Source organism: Marmota flaviventris, chromosome 3 (genome assembly GCF_047511675.1).
Source record: "Marmota flaviventris isolate mMarFla1 chromosome 3, mMarFla1.hap1, whole genome shotgun sequence".
NCBI lineage: Eukaryota > Metazoa > Chordata > Mammalia > Rodentia > Sciuridae > Marmota > Marmota flaviventris.
This window is the reverse complement of record NC_092500.1, coordinates 26732747-26752787: the sequence shown is the minus strand read 5'-3', so window position 1 is coordinate 26752787 and position 20041 is coordinate 26732747. Positions and strand designations below refer to the sequence as shown.

The following is a 20041-nucleotide window of genomic DNA, read 5'->3' as shown; positions in this document are numbered from 1 at the left end:
GCCTAGCAACTTAGTCAAACCTTGATTCAAAGGTTTTTTAAAAAGAGCTAGGGATGGGACTGGGGTTGTGGCTCAGTGGTAGAGCACTTGCCTGGTACATGTGGGGCCCTGGGTTCGATTCTCAGCACCACATATAAGTGCTCTCAGTGAAAGAACACTTGCCTACCAGGTGAAAGGCCCTGGTAAAATATCCAGTACCAGGAAGAAAGGGGTAAAAAAGAGGTAAGCAATTAACCAAATGCTGCTGGGAAAGTAAGTATGCATCTTTTGTAGGGCGTGATGGCACACACCTGCAACCCCAGAGACTGAAGAAGGATCACAAGTTCCAGGCAAGTCCCAGCAACTTAGTAAGGCCCTAAGCAATTTAGCAAGAGACCACGTTTCAAAAATCAGAAAGATAAAAGGCCTGAGGATATGCGTGGTAAAAAGCCCCTGGGTTAAATCCCTAGTTTAAAAAAAAAAAGACAAGGCCCTTCCTTTAAACACACTTTTTGCCACTTTATTCTTATCTCCACAACTAGCCTGGGTCCAATGCTGAGGCTCACAAGTGTCTCACATTCCATACCAGCTGAATGAAAAGATCAACTACACAATTACTGGAGACCACAGAGAAAAGAAAACAGTATTACTGAGTTGGTAAAGTGCAAATTTCAAGAACTTCCAAAAATGGTAAGCTTTAAGAAGCCAGTGCAGAAAAAGGGAATTTTCAAACTTTCACAAACTATTGCACACTCTTGCTCAAACGCCTTATCCTTTATATTGTCTCTATGGTTGTACACTTTCAAAGGGACCAAATGCTAAGCACCAGAGATTATCAGTCTTAAGTTTCTTTTGCCCTTTCCTGCAGCTTTGATAATCTAACCATCATTTTCCTTTTATTGTTTTATAAATGAGCACTGCCCTCAAGACTAGACTGGTTGAGATACTATCCACTACCTCGGGTTTTTAGAAGATTCTGAAATTAAATTGATCAAGAAATCAAATTCACAAGGTTACAGACTTTAGTATTTCAGAGATTATCAATTTGGTCTGAAAGCTGAATAATCTTAAAAGCTCAAGACTGAGTAAATAACTTGGTAGATTTTGTATTCTTCTGTGATTTCAAAAGATATTATCTGTGCTAATATGCCAGAGGAGGGAACGATCTAGGAAACTTAGATTTTATTATAACTGAAGTAAGCATAGATTTACATACTGTAGCAGATGTATTATAACAGAACACTCCTGTACAATACTGGGTCAAATTCATCCACTTCATGAGGATAGCTTGAGTCTCTGAAACAATGCAACAATATATTTTAAAAATATGAATGTTGTTCTCCATTGTTGCTAGCAATGTGAGCCAGCAATATAAGACTATGTTAATAACAAACCACATACACACAAAAAAATTACCTTTAAAATAACTGATTTAGATAGTGTAACTAAACAGTGTCTTTTTTTTCTCATTAGCCCTTGTTTTAATAGTTATACATAGTAATGGCATTCATCTGGAAAAAACTACGGAATTGGATTTCACTTCATGATCCCTTTTCCCTCCTATCCCCCCCCCTTCCCCTGATGTTTCCTTGTTTTCCTTCCCCTACTAGCCTTTCTTTCACCTATTTATTTATATTTGTTTGGTTCTTATACATAAACAATGGTCTGCCTTCCTTCCCTCCCTCCCTCCTTCCTTCCTTCCTTCCTTCCTTCCTAGAATTGAACCCAGCTGTACTTAATCACTGAGTCACATCCCCAGCCCTTTTTTATATTTTATTCAGAGACATGGTCTCCCTGAGTTGCTTAGGGCCTCACTAGGTTGCTGAGGCTGGCTTTGACCTCACCATCCTCCTGCCTCAGTCTCCTGAGCCACTGGGATTACAAGCATGCAAGAGGCAACAGTGGTTTTCTTAAGATAGGGAATTGAACATCTAAGACAGAATTGGAAGATATTTTTCAATGAGTACCCTTTTTGTTGAACGTTATAATACGTGCATGAACTACTTCATCAATCAAAGAAAATAAAATTACCTAGGAAAATTGAAGATTTTTGTCCTATTTGACATCTCATTATTAAGACAATTGATATAATAATGAGAATTAACAAATATAAAGAACAAAGCTAGTATTTTAGGTGAAATTGGTCCTTAGATACATAGCTGGTGAGACTCCAATCTTTAACAGTTCTATTTGGAATTTATCCTAAGGAAAAATTCTGAAAATGCTCAAAAGTATACCTCCAGAAATAATGATCACACTAAAGCCTATTTTCAGATACTTTGAAAGTGTCATGTGCAACATCAAAGAAAAATTCTGAAAAGTGAAAGCATACTTTGAAAACAGTATAATCTTTTAATGAAGTGTTGACTGCAGTAAGGGAATATATTCTATATTTTAACTGAAATGGTGATTTCACATGTGTATACATTCGCCAAAACTCAAATTGTAAACTTAAAAAATGTCTACATTTAATTATATATAAATTAAATCTCAATAAAGTTGATTTAAAAAGAAAAAATGTTAAGTGTATCTTGAGCTCACTGAGGGCAGGAAATATTTATTAATTTGAGAAGAGTAACAATTTGGATTTGGGGGCAGGAGCTATATTGTTTGCTAGACATTCTGTTAAGAGAATCTGATTGGATAGGGCAAAGGGGAGAAAAGGGAAGGGAGGGGGCATGGGGGTAGGAAAGATGGTGAAATGAGATGGATTATCATTACCCTAAGTACATGTATGAAGACAAGAATGGTGTGACTCTACTTTGTGTACCAGAGAAATAAAAAATTGTGCTCCATTTGTGTACTATGAATTGAAATGCACTGTTGTCATGTATAACAATTAGAATAAATTAATTAATTTAAAAAAGAGAATCTGAGCAATGGAATAACACAAGATTAAAGAAATAAAATGGAGGAAAAACAGCAAGAGCCAATGTGGTGGCTTACAGCCATGAGCTACATTTACATTGTGTACACCAATCCAAACCTCCTAAATTTTCAATGAAATTACTAAATTTGCAAAATGCTTGCCATTAGTAGGCTCTTCTGTGGAAACTGTTAAAAGAGCTGAGCAAAACGTTTCAGTTAATAGCAATCCCAGAACCACAGACAAAAGGAAACTAAGATCTTAAACTACTTGATAAATGACCAAACCTAAGCAAGGCACTGGACTTTCAGAGGCTAATGAATTGGACAGATAAATTTAGCCAGAATTTCAAAGTGAAGGGCTTGACACCTGAATTAATCCTTAAAATTGATTTATTTCATTTAATCTTCAGAATCAACTCTGAAAACATTTTCTAAAAATATGCACAGAAACCTCCCAAGTGACAGAACATAGATTAGTATCCCACTTTAGAGTCAAGGCTTCTCCCATTACAGGTGTGCACCACTATGCCAAGCTCAAAGTTTCTTTTCAAACTTCACCCAGCTAGAACTCAGAATCTCCAGCAACCACAGTATTTTACACCTATCTGTATTTGGTGAATGACAAGAGTTACAAATTAAAGGCATGTCAAAGCTAAAAACAGAAAACATTTCTTAATTCGTTCTGACAGTTCTTGGACTGCTGCAGTAGTCAACAGGGTAGAGTTAAATTCTTCAGGCGCACTCTGATTGCCTCCCATGGCATTTTCTCCCTGTAATCCTTCTTTCTTCTCTAACACTCTTACTTAAAGGCAGAACCACAGTCCTGTCTTTTCTCAGATGTGATGGATGCCCCAATGAAGTGAGGGAAAAGTTCAACTGATATGAAAAAAGACATTTCTCTATAGTATGTCAACACTAGGGGGAAAAAACCCCTGTAAATTGGCCGGGTGCAATAATAGACACCTAGAATCCCAGCAACTTGGGAGGCTGAGGCAGAAGGATCTTAGCATCTTAGTGAGACCCTATCTCAAAATAAAATAACAACAAGGGCTGGGGATGTTACTCAGTGGTTTAAAGTGCCCCAGGGTTCAAGCCACAGAACAAAAAAGCAAAAAAACAAAACAAACAAACAAACAAAAAAAAACACTGCAAGTGAAACTAGAGTGAAGGGAGCCTTTCTCCTAAACATACTTAAAAAAAAAAAAAAAAGCTATAAATCCCAGGTACTTGGAAACAAAGACCTGTTTCAAAATTTTAAAAAAGCCAGGATATGGCTCAAGAATAAAGTACCACCTGGGTTCAATCCTCAGTACCACAAACAACCTAAAAAATTCTAAATTCTGTAGAGCTGAATCAAGCCAAGCACTGCCATATCTCAAGGGCTTCTAATACTTCCCTACCTGTTATGTAGGTTTGTTGGGCCACGTCTGGCAGTTTTCAACCTTTAAAACTTGTACAATGGGAAATTAGTGTATCAGGTATAAAGTCAGTGTCACTTGTTCTTCTATATACTTTGGGATTCCGGAAGTTAGAATCTGCCCGGGGGCTGTTTACACTCTATAGATAAAGAGGTACTAAAGGGAGCTGCAAAGACTTGCCTCTTCCAGGGTTCTTGTCTGCTGGAGGTGCCTATAAGCACCACCCAACATCCCTGCAGCACATTAGTCCAATTTGCAATTTATCCAATAGAGAACCAACTGATGGCCAGACATGGATAACTCAGGAGAGAGGAAATTCATCATTGTGACCGGTAAACACCATAAGAGACTGCACAGAGTATGGAGTACAAGGAAGTAAATACCAATGATATGATTATGATAAAAAGGAAGGCTGTGAAGAATACCAGGTTAAGCCCGGCATAGTGCCTCACACCTGTAATCCCAGTGGCTCGGGAGGCTGAGACAAGAGGAGGATTGAGAGTTCAAAGCCAGCCTCAGCAAAAAGCGAGACGCTAAACAACTCAGTGAGACCCTAAACAACTCAGTGAGACCCTCTCTCTAAATAAAATACAAAATAGGGCTGGAGATGGCTAAGTGGCCGAGTGCCCCTGAGTTCAATTCCCACTAAACAGTGCCCCCTCCCCCAAAAAATACCAGGTTAAGGAGTCTGAACCCAATAGAGCTACATGATCACATCTGTTTTCAGAATAACCTGTCAATATGAAAAATAAATTGTGTGTGTGTGTGTTTCTAAATAAGCAAAGAAAAGGGGAGAAGTTCTGAGATCACTGCCAACAAAATCCAGAAGAGGAATTAAAAGCTCACACACAAAGATGTCTAGAGGAAGGGAAAGAGATCTCAGGCAACTGGGTTAATACTGATGACATGAATAAAGTCTCTCTCTCTCTCTCTCTCTGGAGATGGCCCACATTCTTCCCTGCTTCCCCAAATAAATCTCTCAGAGAGAAAAGGGGTGGGAGGATACTACCAGTGCTGATGTATACAAGAGGGACACCAAAATGAAAACATTTCATGGTAAAAAACAAAGTTGCTTTTTAAATGCCTGCAAGACATCTAAGTGGAAATAAAAAGCCGGCAATTGAGGAGACTTAAGGTTTCAGAATCAATGACTAAAGCCAGAGAAGTGAATGACAGTGTTTAGGAAAATCTTTAATGAGAAAAAGCCCAGTCTGAACCCCATGAGAACACAAACACTCAAAGGATTAAAAATTAGTATAACAGATATGACACAAGCTTTCCATTAGTTATACTGGAAAGCTACACACTTATTTTAGAATACCGACACTCTGAACATTTGTGCCCCCCCCCTTTTTGCATGTCGGGGTGGGGGGAAAGACCAGAGATTGAACTCAGGGGCACTCAACTACTGAGCCACATCCCCAGTCCTAATCAGTATTTTATTTAGACAGGGTGTCATTGAGTTGCTAGTGCCTCACTATTGTTGAGGCTGGCTTTGAACTTGATCCTCCTGCCTCAGCCTCCCAAGCCACTGGGATTACAGGCATGGACCACCACACCCGGCAAACAGCCTCATATTGTTTTAAATTACCCTACTGGATCACAGAATCACCACTCATTTGTTTGTTTTTGCAGTGCTGAGGATAGAACCTAGGATCTTGAGCATGCTAGATTGAAAGTGTTCCACCACTGGACCACATCCCCAGCCCAGAATCATCAAATTTTAAGGCCCAGGGAGTGATGTGATGTGGACAACGTCACAGACTCTTAAACACAAAGATAACCCAAATCTGATTTCTACCCAATATTCAACATGACCAGCTTAAAATTTCTTAGTCTACAGCAATCTACTCTATAAAGACAAATATTTACTACTACTTAAGATATATATATATATATATATATATATATATATATATATATATATATATATATATAAGAGAGAGAGAGAGAGAGAGAGAAATCTCCCTCACAAGGCCTGAAGAGTATTTCTTAAATGTTCTAGAACAATGCAGGCTTCAAATGTGACTAGTTTTATGAGAGCCAGTATAGACTCCCTACCTCCTAAAACTGTCTTGCTTTTTGTCATTTCTCTAAAGTATTTAGAAAAAATGTCAGCTAAAAAAAAAAATTATACAGGAATGGTACAATATAGATAAACCTTTGAAAACATTGTTAAGTGAAAGATGCCAGACAGAAAAAGTCACATACTGTATGATTTCTTTTACATGAAATATACAGAATTGGCAAATCCAGAGACTGAAAATAGATTAAGTTTCCAAAGTGGGAGAAGTAGAGATGGAGACTAACTCCAGCAGGTACAGGGTTTCTTTTTGGAGCGATTAAATCTTTTAGAATTAGAGGTGATAGTCATACAGCTTTATGAATATATTAAAAACCACTTCACTGCACACTTTAAAGCGATGAATTTTACGGTTTATAAATTATACCTCAAAAACATTAAGTGAAGCATTTAGGTTTTCCTTGAATATTCAGTGAGACAGTAGCATTTTGCCTATGAATTAGAGACTGGAATAGCAAAACAAAGTGAAGGAGTAATTTATTATTTTGACTCCTTTTAGTATATAACATATATGGCATATTAACTGAGATTTTAGTGATGAGTATGTAATTCATGAACTACTCTGAAGAAAAAAACACTTTTTCAAATTAAATTTTGATCTATAGTCTAAGCAGAAGTGCTGACTCATGTTATAGTTGTAGCATTACTCAAACATCTTCCTAGGGTTTGATATGTCTACAAAGAATGACATACTACCTACCCCACACCCTACCTTCCTACTTCTTCAAAATTCAGTTCAAATGTTACTCTCTAACGAAACTCTTTCCCTAAAATAATTTTGAGGATTTCCCTACTTAGTCTGTCACTTTTTTGGTGTTCCTACTCTTTTGCCTTTGTATTTTATTAAAGGCAATACTGGCTATATGATTGTGTCCCCCACATCCCACCCATTTTTGCAGGGAATAGAAGCACACATAAATACCAGTGTTTCTGCCAGATGCACACAAAAACCACCTGGAAATCTCAAAACAAAACAACGTGCCAAATTGTCAAACTTAACAAACACCCTAGACCCATAATTGAATTCTGCATTTGAAAATGCAAAATTCTAATAAACACAATCCCTCAGATTATAAACAAGTGTTCAGAGAAAATATCACTTTGTCCCTACCATTGTCATCAATACATCAGCATCCCTACCAACAACCTGGGAGAAAATTCTGATAAGAAATATGCAAAATTTGGCCTCTATAATCAGTCAGTGGCAGGCACCTAAACGGAACTCCCAACACTTGGGTTGAACCATAACAATAAAGACAAGGTAGACACTGCTTTATTTGAAAAAGTGTTACTTAATGACAATAGCTCTTACAGACAAGCATAAGAAGTGTCAAGTATTTTAAGTGTAAATTATTATGTCTTCAACTGAAAAAAAAAAAAAAAAAAAAAGCTTTTTCTAAAAGCCAAAGCAAAAATTATATTTGCAGGCACAGGGGAACTATAGTGGAAAAGCACTTTTCCTTATTCTCCCCAAATGGGAATGAGGAAATTAAATCAGGTACAGATACCATTCCCCAAGCTGAAAATGCAAAATTCAATTTAATACATAAGTGCAAAATAATTCTAATCTATTTTTGTGCTTACTGAGTAAAAAAAATCCTTGCTTAAAATTACTACCATGTTTTTCATATGATCCAGTAATACTACAAATATATTTTGCAGGTAAGAAATAACAGGAAAGGGGGCTGGGGATATAGCTCAGTTGGCAGAGTGCTTGTCTTGCATGCACAGGGCCCTGGGTTCAATCCCCAACACTGCCCCCGCCCCCCCCCAAAATAGTACTGAGCTGGGGTTGTGGCTCAGCAGTGGAGCACTCGCCTAGCATGTGCAAGGCCCTGGGTTCGATCCTCAGCACCACATAAAAATAAATAAAGATACCGTGTCCAACTGCAACTAAAAAATAAATATTTAAAAAAGAAAAAGAACAGGAAAGGGAAGAACAAATGTTCTCTAGTCCCTTCCTACAGAACCACAAAAATGTACCCAAATCCAGGGACCTAAGAAGGCAGAAGACTATGACACCTAACCAGAAGTGTTCCACTTTAAGGACAACTATATTACTGAACAGTTTTATTAAACAGGTTAAACTGCATTGACACGATTTCTGATAAGAAAAAAAGCTAAGCACTTAGATCCTGCAGGTGGACATGTTTCAACTCCTTTTGTACAAATGATATAAAAATTATACATGCTTTACCAAAGAGGCAGATATGTTTGGGCACATTCCACAAGCAGCACCTGAATGATGTCTAGACAATCAAACCACCTGGGTTCATATGACAGCTCTTCAAATTACTTAACTCCTCTGGTGCAAGATACCTTATGTATAAAACAGGGAGAATACTAACATTCATATCATAGGATTGCTGTTATAATTAAATCAGTGCATGTAACATGGTTAGAAAAGGGCCTACTATACACTTTCAATTAAAAAATGTAATTTTTTTTTTTTGGTACTGGGGATTGAATTCAAGAGCATTCAACCACTGAGCCACATTCCAAGCCCTTTTTTGTATTTTATTTAGAGACAGGATCTTGCTGAGTTGATAAGTGCCTCCCTAAATTGCTAAGGCTGGCTTTGAACTCCCAATCCTCCAGCCTCAGCCTCCCCAGTTGCTGGAATTACAGCCCTGCACCACTATGCTCCCAGGAAGATGTAAATATTTTACATAATAAAAAACTATGACCATGGGCATGCAATGCAGTGGCAGGGGCTGGGGATCTGGAGGCCAAGGCAGGAGGATCAAGAATTCACAACAAGCCGGGCATGGTACAAAAATAGGGCTAGTGTTCAGTACCCGAGTTCAATCCCGGGTACCAAAAAAAAATTCACAGCATACCTCAGCAACTCAGGAAGGGCCTAAGCAACTCAGCAAGACCCTGTCTCAAAATAAATAAAGGGCTGGAGATGTGGCTCAATGGTTAAGCGACCCTGGGTCAATCCCTGGTACCAAAAAAACCTAGCTGGGCACAGTGGCGCATGCCTGTAATCCCAGTGCCTCAGGAGGCTGAGGCAGGAGGAATGCGAGTTCAAAGCCAGCCTCAGCAAAAGCAAAGTGCTAAGCAACTCAGTGAGACCCTGTCTCTAAATAAAATAGAAAATAGAGCTGGGGATATGGCTCAGTGGTCGACTGCTCCTCAGTTCAATCCCCAGTACCAACCTCCCCCGGCCAAAAGGTATTGTGTCCAACTACAACTAAAAAATAAACTCAAGACCCTGGATTCGATCCTCAGCACCACATAAAAATAAATAAAATCAAAGTATTGTATTCAATTACAACTAAAAACTAAAATAAAAAAAAAAAGAAGTCACCATACTATACTCTAATGAATATAATCTGCATACTAAATCTGAATTTAACAATTTAAAAAATCAGCAACGCTTTGTTTGCCCAAAAGTTCTTGATACCAATGTTCTTAGCTTAGTAATTAAACAGTCATAGTTTTTCATAGCCCCCTAAAAATTACAAGGCATTATCTATCACACATGCTTGATTTCTAGAATGTACCATTCTCACTCTATCACTCCTTTCAGCTTTCATACTGAAAGTTATTTCCTTCTCCCAAACTCAATTTCCTTCTTCTCTTGTCCAGATCAACTCCTACTTTTCAAATATAAAACACTCAACAGTCATCTTTCCTTGATCTTTAGACTATGGCAAATCCCCTGCTTTTCCATTTTCAAAATACAACTTACAGTAATTTGTTTTCCATTAGACAGGGATGCCTATCTTATTCACATGGCTTAGTGCTGAATACATATTGTGCATTTGATAAATGTCCAATTAATTTAACCAAAACATATCATATGAGTGGATATCAGAAAGGCAAAAAAGTCACGAAGAAAGACCGAAATTTGGCCTTGTCTTACCTAAAGCCACTTTGCCTCTACTTCACTGTAAGATGATTATCCAACTGCCCTTTACGTATCCAAAAAAAAAAAAGTTTACTTGTGAAATAACATCCTCCTGAGTGTGAACTATAATATAAAGGTATCTTAAAAAGTTGTAGAGAAATTAAAAAATTATCCACATGACACAAGGATAGTATTTGTTAACATTTCTTTCTAGTGCTTTTTTTTTTTTTTTTGATACCGGGGATTTAACTCAAGAGCGTTGAGCCACATCCCCAGCACTGATTTATATTTTATTTAGAAATAGGTCTCACTGATTTGCACTGAGGGTGGCTCTGAACTCTCATTCCTCATGCCTCAGCCTCCCAAGCCACTGGGGTTACAGGCATGCACCACTGCGCCTGGCTCTAGTGATTTCTTAACAATGTGCTAAAATCCCTAGATTTGCAAAGACTGAAAACACAAATTGATTTGCCCAAAACTACCGAATTGACAGAAACTGCGATGATACACAAAGCTGAAGATAAAATAGCCTTTTTGTTTAAAAAAAAAAAAAGTTAACATTAGATTCTGAAACCGATGTTTCAAAATACTTTAAGGGTTGGGGGTGTAGCTGGGTAATAGTATAACAGTATTTGTGCTTGGCATGTGTGAAGTCCTAGGTTCAATCTTCAGAACCAGATAAAAAAAATTTTAAAAACTTTAAATTATAGCAGAATTTTAGGTATTCAGAAACATCTGAGTTAAAAGACAATTCAGAATTATAAAAATATCTATACCTAGGTACCCTTAGGAAATTTCAGAATAGCTTCATTTGAGATTTTAACAAACCTAACAACGATGCTAATAGGGTCATTCAGCTCTTAAAAGAGTGAATAACAATTTTTTTCTGTTGATTCTGAGGGCTCTTACCCAGTTATACATTCTTTGAACCAGTCATGTTTCTGCCACAGGACCCAAGGGCCACAGTTTTCAGTCTCTTGGACTATTTTGATTCTACCACCTATATAATATACAAAATGAATATTAAAAAAAAAAAAAAGAGGTGGCAGCAGCAGCAGCTTTACTTGGAGGAACCTTTAAGTTAAGAATTTAGCTGAAGTAGCTGACCAGTTACTATCAGATTTCCTAATTTGTATATCCATTATCCTTTCATATACATTTGCAAAAAAAACCCTTCAATTGCAATAAAGCAAGAGTCCAATTCATTTTACACACACACACACACACACAAACACACACACCGTGTTTCATATAACATTACAATATTAGCATTTCAGATTTGTTTTTAAAACAATACTGTATACCATAACATTGAAACTGTTGATGACAACTGTAACGTCCAAATCCCCCGCTTGATACTACTGTCCTCATTTCCTTGTTTCTGGTATTCATTTCCATAAGTCATGTGCAACCAAAACTCACTATAATGAATGTATGAAATAGTATGGACCAAACTGTAGTATAGGTTATTGTCTTTTTCTTTTTAATACCTTTATCTTACTTATTTATTTTTATGTGGTGCTAAGGATCAAATCCAGTACCTCACACACTCCAGGCAAGCACTCTACCACTGAGCCATAACCACAAGCCCAGTAATGGTCTTCTTAAATGCATTTATACAGATAAATCATTCTAACAAAGTGCAGAGAAAGAAAAGGTATTGAGCTGCCAATTCAGAAATCCTGGTCATCCAATTTATTTGGCCTATTAATTCCTCATGAAGAAAAAGAAAAGACATTCTCTACTATATGAAAATCTAAGGTTATAATTTAGAGTGATCATGACATATACTGGAAAAAAACTCCAAACTTCAAAAGCAAATGCTTGCTGCCTTAGTGTGGTGGATACTCACGAAGTGCTTGGTAATTTCACAAAATTCAATTTCTACTGTGTGGGAGTTGATCAATCTGGACTGAAGGAAGAGCTGAATACAGACTTAAAAAACTCAACTGCCTGCTATTTTTAATTTATTTTCAATTATCCCCACAGTTCATAATCAAAACATTAAGTCTTATATTAAACATTATTCTTTTTGAAACCTAAAAGTTTAATCACTACTAAAAAGCAGTCCAGGGATTCTTAACATGAAGCCCAAGGAGACTTAGGAAAGCCACAAATAAGTTTTAACAAGAAATCTAAATTCCCAGAAGTTATATGTAAAAATATTGGTTTATTTTCCTAGGAAGGTCAGAAAATTTCTGTATGGGACACCAACCAAAAGAGCTAAGAATCACACCGTTTCTGGTCAAATTTTTACTATACAAGCCTATCTGTTTCCAAAGGTGATTTAATTACAACTGATAATGCACTAATCTTCACCATAAGCTTTTTGTGTTTTCTTTTTTATAATGGGGGAAAACCAATTATCAGTCAAAAGATTTTCAGGGCTTAAAAACAGGACACTTTTCTGAATCACTTTTATTATTAAACTATACAAGGGAGTAAGAGTGACAGGGAAAATCATAATTATTAAAAACTAAACAAACAGAATTCTCTAGTCAATGCAAAACCAGATATTGAGGACTGGGGTTGTGGCTCTTGCCTAGAACAAGTGAAGGCAGTGGGTTCGATTCTCACAGCACATATAAATAAATAAAATAAAGGCCCATCAACGACTTGGAAAGCCTTTAAAAAAAAAAAAAAATCAGATACTGAGGCACACTGGTGCATGCCTGTAATCCCAGTGCCTCAGGAGGCTTTGGCATAAGATCCTGAATTCAAGGCTAACCTCAACAACTTAGCAAAACTCTGTCTCAAAAACTCATCCTCAGCTATTAGAAAAGACAGTATGTGCAGACCGGTGGAATTCTAATCTCAGGCGACTAGCTTGCTAGGCTTTAATTAAGCAGATAAACTCCTTGATTTTAACTATTTCTTAAGACTGCATTTTACGGTTTTCATGATTAAAGACAATTAAAAGAATCTCACTATTCAATGTAACACATAAAGGCCCTAACTATAGATCTCATTTGTTCCCAAAATACTTCATGCATTGTAAGCCAGCACTCTACACTGAGCTACATCCCCAGCTCCCAACTCTAATTTTTCTTTATGAAAGATAGGGAAAAGGGAGGCTTTCTCATTTTACAGATGTTCTACCATATTTCACTGACATAATGTCGCACCTTATTTTTTCCAGTCCAAAAATTGGTTTATATGCTGCATGGGATAATTCTGTTTGTCACTCCCCTTAAAAGGTAAACAGAACAGCAATGTTTTCACCAGTAGCATATGGATACACATTTGTCTTCTCTTGCCCAATAGTTCTAGCCTAAAATTCTCAGCTCATGCGCATCCGTGGTAAATTCGCGAAAGCCAACTTGCCTGGTTTGCTTAGAGCGCTGTGCTGCGGTACTAACCATAAACACATCTTGTGTGCATGGTGTGGTGCATCAGATTACGAAACCACTGATAGCACAAAAATTTTGACACAGAAGATTAAATTGTTAAGTTCATGCCTCACAACACTGTAGTAAATTTTCTCAACTGTAACATTTAGACTATATAATGCACAAATCAATAACAATTAATGTACCTATTTTTCCTCACACCAGAAAAATGTCTGCTAAACTGTCATGAAAAGATGATGTACATCAATTTGGTCTAGTCAATTTTAATGTACATTCATAAGTATTCTGTGCATCTTAATCTCACACCAAAAACAGTTTAGTAATAAATGGATAATAAGTGAATTTTAAGTAACACCAGCAAAATTAAAAGGAAAAAACGCTTCACATAATACATCTCATTTTTTCTGAGAAATACATTTTTTTAAAAAGGCATAAAAATCTGTGACAATTATGAAGTGAAATACAATAGGTGCCTCTGAGCTTTTATGACTGTAAATTTTAATTGCTCAGCCACTCAGATTGAAAGAGCTTTAGCCCAGATGACAAAAAAACAATTTTAAATCTCTATCAAAAACAGAACTACCAAGACTCAAGTGTCACACAAAAAGTCACATATATTAAACATTCATTACAGCATTTTTTGTATAGCACAATTTTGGGAACAATCTAAAAGTTATCAATAAACAATTAGTTAAAGTCTAACTGCAAAACTTCACAAGGTTGTCCTTAAAAAAAAAAAAAAATGAGTCACCTTGAAGATATATTGTTGCTTGGACTGGGGGCAGGATTGGGGAGGGAATTTGCATAAGGAGGGAAAGAAGCCTAACACATATTCACTGAGTCACTCTGGTCTTTCTGGAAAGACATACAATAAAAATGATTTTCTGAGGAAAGGGAACTAAAATGCTGAAGACAGATAAAGGAGTCTTGATTTTTTATGTACCTTTTACAGCCTTTCATACACTGTGATTTATGTCCTAGTCAACAATGTAAAAGACTGATGTATTTTGGTTTTACAGATTGAATAAGACTTAACTGTAAGCTCAGACATTGGTTGAGGGAGAATCTACTAAGCAAAACAACATCACATTACAATATAGAATAACTTTCCTAAAACTTTTCCATTGAAACTAAGGCTCCTTCATTTATTTTGTCAATAATTCAGTGCTTTGATTATTCTAGGCATTAACGGAGCCATACCCAGGTCATCTGAAATTCTTCATAACTTTGAGCAGTAAAAGGGGGATACAGGAGATAAAAGAAAACTGTGGTTTACATAGGGCAGGTAAGGTAGATATTAGTGAGACAAACAACACACCATGTGAGCAAGAATACAACAAAGGCAAAATGAGCAATGCAACAAACAGGAATTAAGTCCTGTGACTGTAGTAAGTGCTAAGCCAGTTATTGTTCAGGGTACAGCAAAGTAACAGTGTGACTACAGAGAACAGAAGTCCAGGAGATGCACTAAGAGACAGGCAGATCTCAGGTACTTGTAGAGCCTTGCATCTGGGGGAGGGGAGGTGTCAAGATCTTTTAAGTGTGACAGAGAACTTCTGTAGAGTAACATGATCTGTATTTTAAAAAAGGTAACACTAGCTGCCACTTAGAATTAGGCTAACACAGCAAGTCAGGCAAAGAATGATATATAACAAATGCAGCTCCTACAGAATTTTCTACTGGATTGGATATGGAAATCCAAGTGAGACAGCAACTGGGTGAACAGTCGTTCAAAAAAAGTCATATTTTTATAATTATTTACAGTTAGCAAGGTACTTGTACATACCTTAAGTCATTTCCCAATAATAAGAGACAGGGGAAGGTCACACTGGTCAAGATCCAAGTTCTGCCTCTTGCCAGTTTTAAGACCTTAGGAAAGTCATTTGAATCAGTTACTAGAATGTAAAACATACTGTCTAGATCATAAAATTTTTTCAAAGGATCAAATGGCTGAAGGAATGTGCAAAAGGAAATAATGACCATTATGAAAGAGCATCATGTTAATCCTAGTTGTCCAAATCAAGCTATCTCATTTTACTATTTCCATCAGATAAGAATAATCAACACTACATTTCATCATTTGAAAGTCAAAAGGTCATGAAATCCCAGCTGCTCAGGAGGCTGAGGCAGGAGGATCACAAGTTCAAAGCCACTCTGAGCAATTTATCAAGGTCTTAAGCAAGAGAGACCCTATCTCAAAATTAAAAAAGGACAATGATTCCCTGATACAGAAAAATAAAAAAATTTCAAAATTTTAAAAAAGAAAAAAAAAAAAAGTCAAAAGGTCATAAGAAATAAATTAACAGTCCAGTAAAGCTGGGCACAGTGGTGCACACATCTGTAATACCCTAGATCAGAAGTCAGTAGCCAGTCAGTCCTGGTAACTTATACCCTCTCACAAAATAAAAAATAAAAAGAGCTGGGGGTCTGCTTTGGTGGTAAAGTACCCCTGTGTTCAATCTCCAGCGCTGCCAAAAAGAAAAAAAATGAAAGTATTTTCAATGATTATAGAACAACCTACATAAATACATGGTTGGACACTAAAAAATTATAATCTAAAACTGTCCTTTATAGCTGTAAATATATTAAACCGAGGCCACTAATTTTAACCTTTTTTCTTAAAATGTTTTTAATTGTAGATGGACATAATATCTTTATTTTTATGTGGTGCTAAGGATCGAACCCAGTACCTTCCACATGCAAAGCAAGTACTCTACCACTGAGCTACAATCCCAGCCCACTAATTTTAACCTTTACATGACAAAAATCAAGGCAAATTCATTAGAGATGTTATCAGTAAGATACTGTAAAATTAAGGTTATGTTACAGTATAAGTTATCATTTTAAACAGTAAAATATAGATGCTTAGCATAAATTTAATGAATGCCAAATTATTTTTTTTTTCCTTTGTGGTGCTGGGGACTGAACCCAGGGCCTTGGGCATGTGAGGCAAGCTATATCCCCCAGCCCACGACAAATTAATTTAATTATGAGAACTCCAACTTATTGCTTTCAACCATTTCTGCAAATTTATAAACAAGTTTACACAAAATTTATTTTTCCATCCAAGGTTTTTGTATGACTGATTCACCTCTTCAAAATCAAGCAAAAATGGGAAAAATGCAGGTAAATGTTTAGTTCGCTATGTATTTTAGAGAACTGCCTTTAATGTCAATTTCTGATAGGTACTTAGACCATAACCTAAGTAACAATAAATAAAAACTCGAAGATATTTGGTGCACAGTTCTCACTTTTCAACTGGGCCTCCATAAGCATGATCGTTGGTGGATATGTAACTGCATCATAACCAAAACCACACTGTAAGAACCTTCCAAGGTATATGATAATTAAACCTCCTTGGACAGAGTCTAAGACAAATCCATAATACAACCATGAAGGTTCAGATTATTAGACTCCAGAGCTCACTGACAATCTGTTCTTCCCTCATTTCTAAGAATTTCTACCTTACAGAAGTGTTTTGGGTTTTCTTTTCTTTTTTTTTTTTTTTTGCTTTGCTTTTACAGTACTGGGATTGAACCCAGGGACCCTCTACTGAGCTACACCCCCAATCCTTTCCTTTTTTTTTTTTGAGACAGGGCCGTTAAGTTGTCCTTGCTGGTCTCAAAACTTGAGAACTTCTGCCTCAGCTTCAGCCTCCCGAGTCGCTGGGATTCCGGGTGTTGTGCCACCATAAAAGGTCTAAATTTTCTAAATCAAGCACCTTCTGGTCAATGACACACAACCCTCCATGTCTAACATATTGAATCGTGAATGCATGAAACACTACCCAATACATCCTACGACGCCTAAGAGGTCTTCCGCCTAGTATGCATCTCTTCCCCAAAAACTTTGGACAAAAAGAACACGATTAAATATGTTCACCAGTTCATATCGAGCAAAATCAAGCTGCAAATTTAGTCATTTGCTGGCATAGTGAGCAATGTAGATGTTCAACTAATTTTTTATGAAAAAAAAATACAAATTTTAGTTTTCGTGGAATGCAAGAAATTTATCTGGTCTGAGAACTCACTGATGTTATGTAAAGAATTTACAAAACCAAGACATCAATCAAAATTTTTCATGGTTTCATATGTACTAGTCAAACTATAGGATTCATAAACAGGGGAAAGACGGTTTAAACAAATAAAGCGCACAAAATCGAGAGGCAAAAGATTTCATAAGCTCTCCCTCAACTGCGGCCCTCCCGCAACCTCGTGTTAAACTATTTCCTCGTAACAGAAACAGCTCACACAGGAGTTTGCCAACCAGAGTAAAATCACTTCATGGAGATAACGAGCGGAAATGTATTTAGGAGAGAAGACCGCGGAAGCCGGGGCAACTCTGCGCGGAGCGCCTCCGTCCCGGACCCCGCCAGCCAGAATCGAGCATGTGCCGACCGCGGCAGGACGCGAGGCCCTCCGGGGGCCGTCTCCCGGGACGCAGGGCCCCGCCCGGCCTCACCCTCCCGGTTCATTCATTCTGCACGAGGGCTGCCGCACCCCCGCGCTCCTAGCCCGGCAGAAAAGGAACTCCGGGGCTGAGCGGCCGTGGTGGGCCACAACCCCCGCGCAGAGTCCGGGCCAAGCCGCGATTCCCGCGCACCCGCGGCCGCCGCCCCAGGGTGGTCTGAGAGACCGCGGAGGCCCGCGCCTGCCCGCGCCCAAGACCAGAGCCCCGCAGCACTGCAGCCTTGTAGCCCCACCCTCCGCCCGGGCGCGGGCCAGGCCTCCCCGCCCGCGGGGCGGCCTCTTGGAAGCCCCGGTGCCCGCCGCCCGGCTGCCCCGCCGCGGCCGGAAGTCTCCCCAGCGCCCCCTCCCCAGCGCCCGACTTCCCTCGCCGCGGCCGCCAGACCCTCTCCGCGTTGCCTCGGGCCTCTCAGCGAGGGCCGCGGACCGGAGAAAGCCTAGGGCCACTCGACACACCACTCCGACAGACCCAAGCAGAGTGAGAAGCCGGAGACCGGCCTATAGGTTACCTTGATGATCCTGCGGGGCAGCCCGGCCATCTTGTCAGATCCCGAGTTCGGCCTCTGGTTTCGTCTCCGGCTCCGCTCGCCTCACGCACGAGTGGAAGTCCCGGGCTCCACTTCCGGGCGACGTTGCCGCGCCCGCCGCCGCCACTGCCGAGGCCCCTCGGGAAATGTAGTCCCTGCTCGGGTGTGGGCTCGGGCGGGTTTCCCTCCGACCTGGCCCCCTCCCCCGCGTTCCCCGCCCCAACCCCAGCTGGGGGTGGCGGAAGTGACGCGCCGCGATGGGGCAGGGACTTGGGGGAGGCGGCGCGGAGCGGCGCGGAGCTGGGGCGGCCGCAGCCGAGCCTGCGGCGTGACGGTGGGACTAAGCGGCTAGAGCCCGCAGGCCCTTTATGCCGGGCCCCGCCCGCGCCGGTGGACGACGTAACAGAGGCCCGGCCTCCGACGTAGCCCATTCATTCCTTCCAAGGTTCATTCAGCTTGCCTGCATTGCCACCGCCCGGCTGTGGCTGCGGGGACACACACACAAAAAAAGCTTCTAAGCATGGGTCTCGCTGGTTGTCCAGATCTTGGTGGTGGAGTCTTGATGTTTAAATAAACTCGGCCCCTGGGTAGGCTAAAGGAGAAAGGGTTTAGAGCGAGTTAGACTCGGGAAGATGAATGGTTTCTGAACGCTTGGACCTAGCAGTTGAGATGCAGAGTTGCTAACTTGACGAATGACCAAAGAGAGAATTAAAGAACGCAAGGGATTACCCACTCTACCCAAAAGGAGGATTACAATGAGGGTGCCCGAAACAGGAACTGGGGAAAGAAAGCATTTTACTGTTAGGCATTGTCACTTGCTAGGCATTTTACTGTTTGCAAGCATTTTACTTCATCTTTATAGCAATCTTAAGAAGGTACTGCCTCTATTTTAAAATGAGGTTTAGAAAGATAACTTTTTACAATGTTATAGCAGAAGAAAGTGGAGCTGTTTTGTTCCTAGGCAGGTCTTCAAAGACATGGGTACTAACTACTACTTAACCAGAGAGTCTCCTAGCACAGTAACAAAGAAAATAGATGGTGAATGAATGAACGAAGATATGCCAGGTATGGTGTTAGAGGATGAGAATACAAAAAAGAAAAGGCTGGATATGCCTTCCAATGTAAGAGAGAGACAAGTAATTAATTACAATCCAGTGTGTTAAGGGCTATCATAGAGGTTCCTCCAAAATACTATTTGAGCACAGAGGCATTAACTGCATTAGAACTCGGAGAAGACATCTTAAAGAAGTAAAGGCTTGAATAAAGAGTAAGTACCTACCAGATTCGGCAGTGAGAGCATACAGCCATAGAAAATAGCCTATGAAATAGCATTGTGCTGTGAGAAAGAAAAAAATAAGGCTTTAAATAAACTAGAGATATGAGTGCAGGAAATCTAGTAAAAATAATGAGAAACATTTCAAGCTCGGCACAGTAATAAATGATTACATGGATTATCTCATTTGATCATAAAGCATACAAGGAAGGCTTTATTAT

The 20041-nt window shown here is 39.0% G+C and overlaps 1 protein-coding gene across 1 annotated transcript in view; it reads right to left on the bottom strand.

Moving 5' to 3' along the window:
* The window catches only part of Ube2n (ubiquitin conjugating enzyme E2 N), a 31589-nt gene extending 12858 nt beyond the window's left edge, over positions 1 to 18731 (bottom strand). The window contains exon 1 of the mRNA XM_027953988.2: positions 18530 to 18731. Within this exon, the coding sequence (XP_027809789.1) occupies positions 18530 to 18559 (30 nt within the window). The 5' untranslated portion in view covers positions 18560 to 18731. The remainder of the gene's footprint in view (positions 1 to 18529) is intronic.
* Positions 18732 to 20041: the final 1310 nt, after the last annotated feature.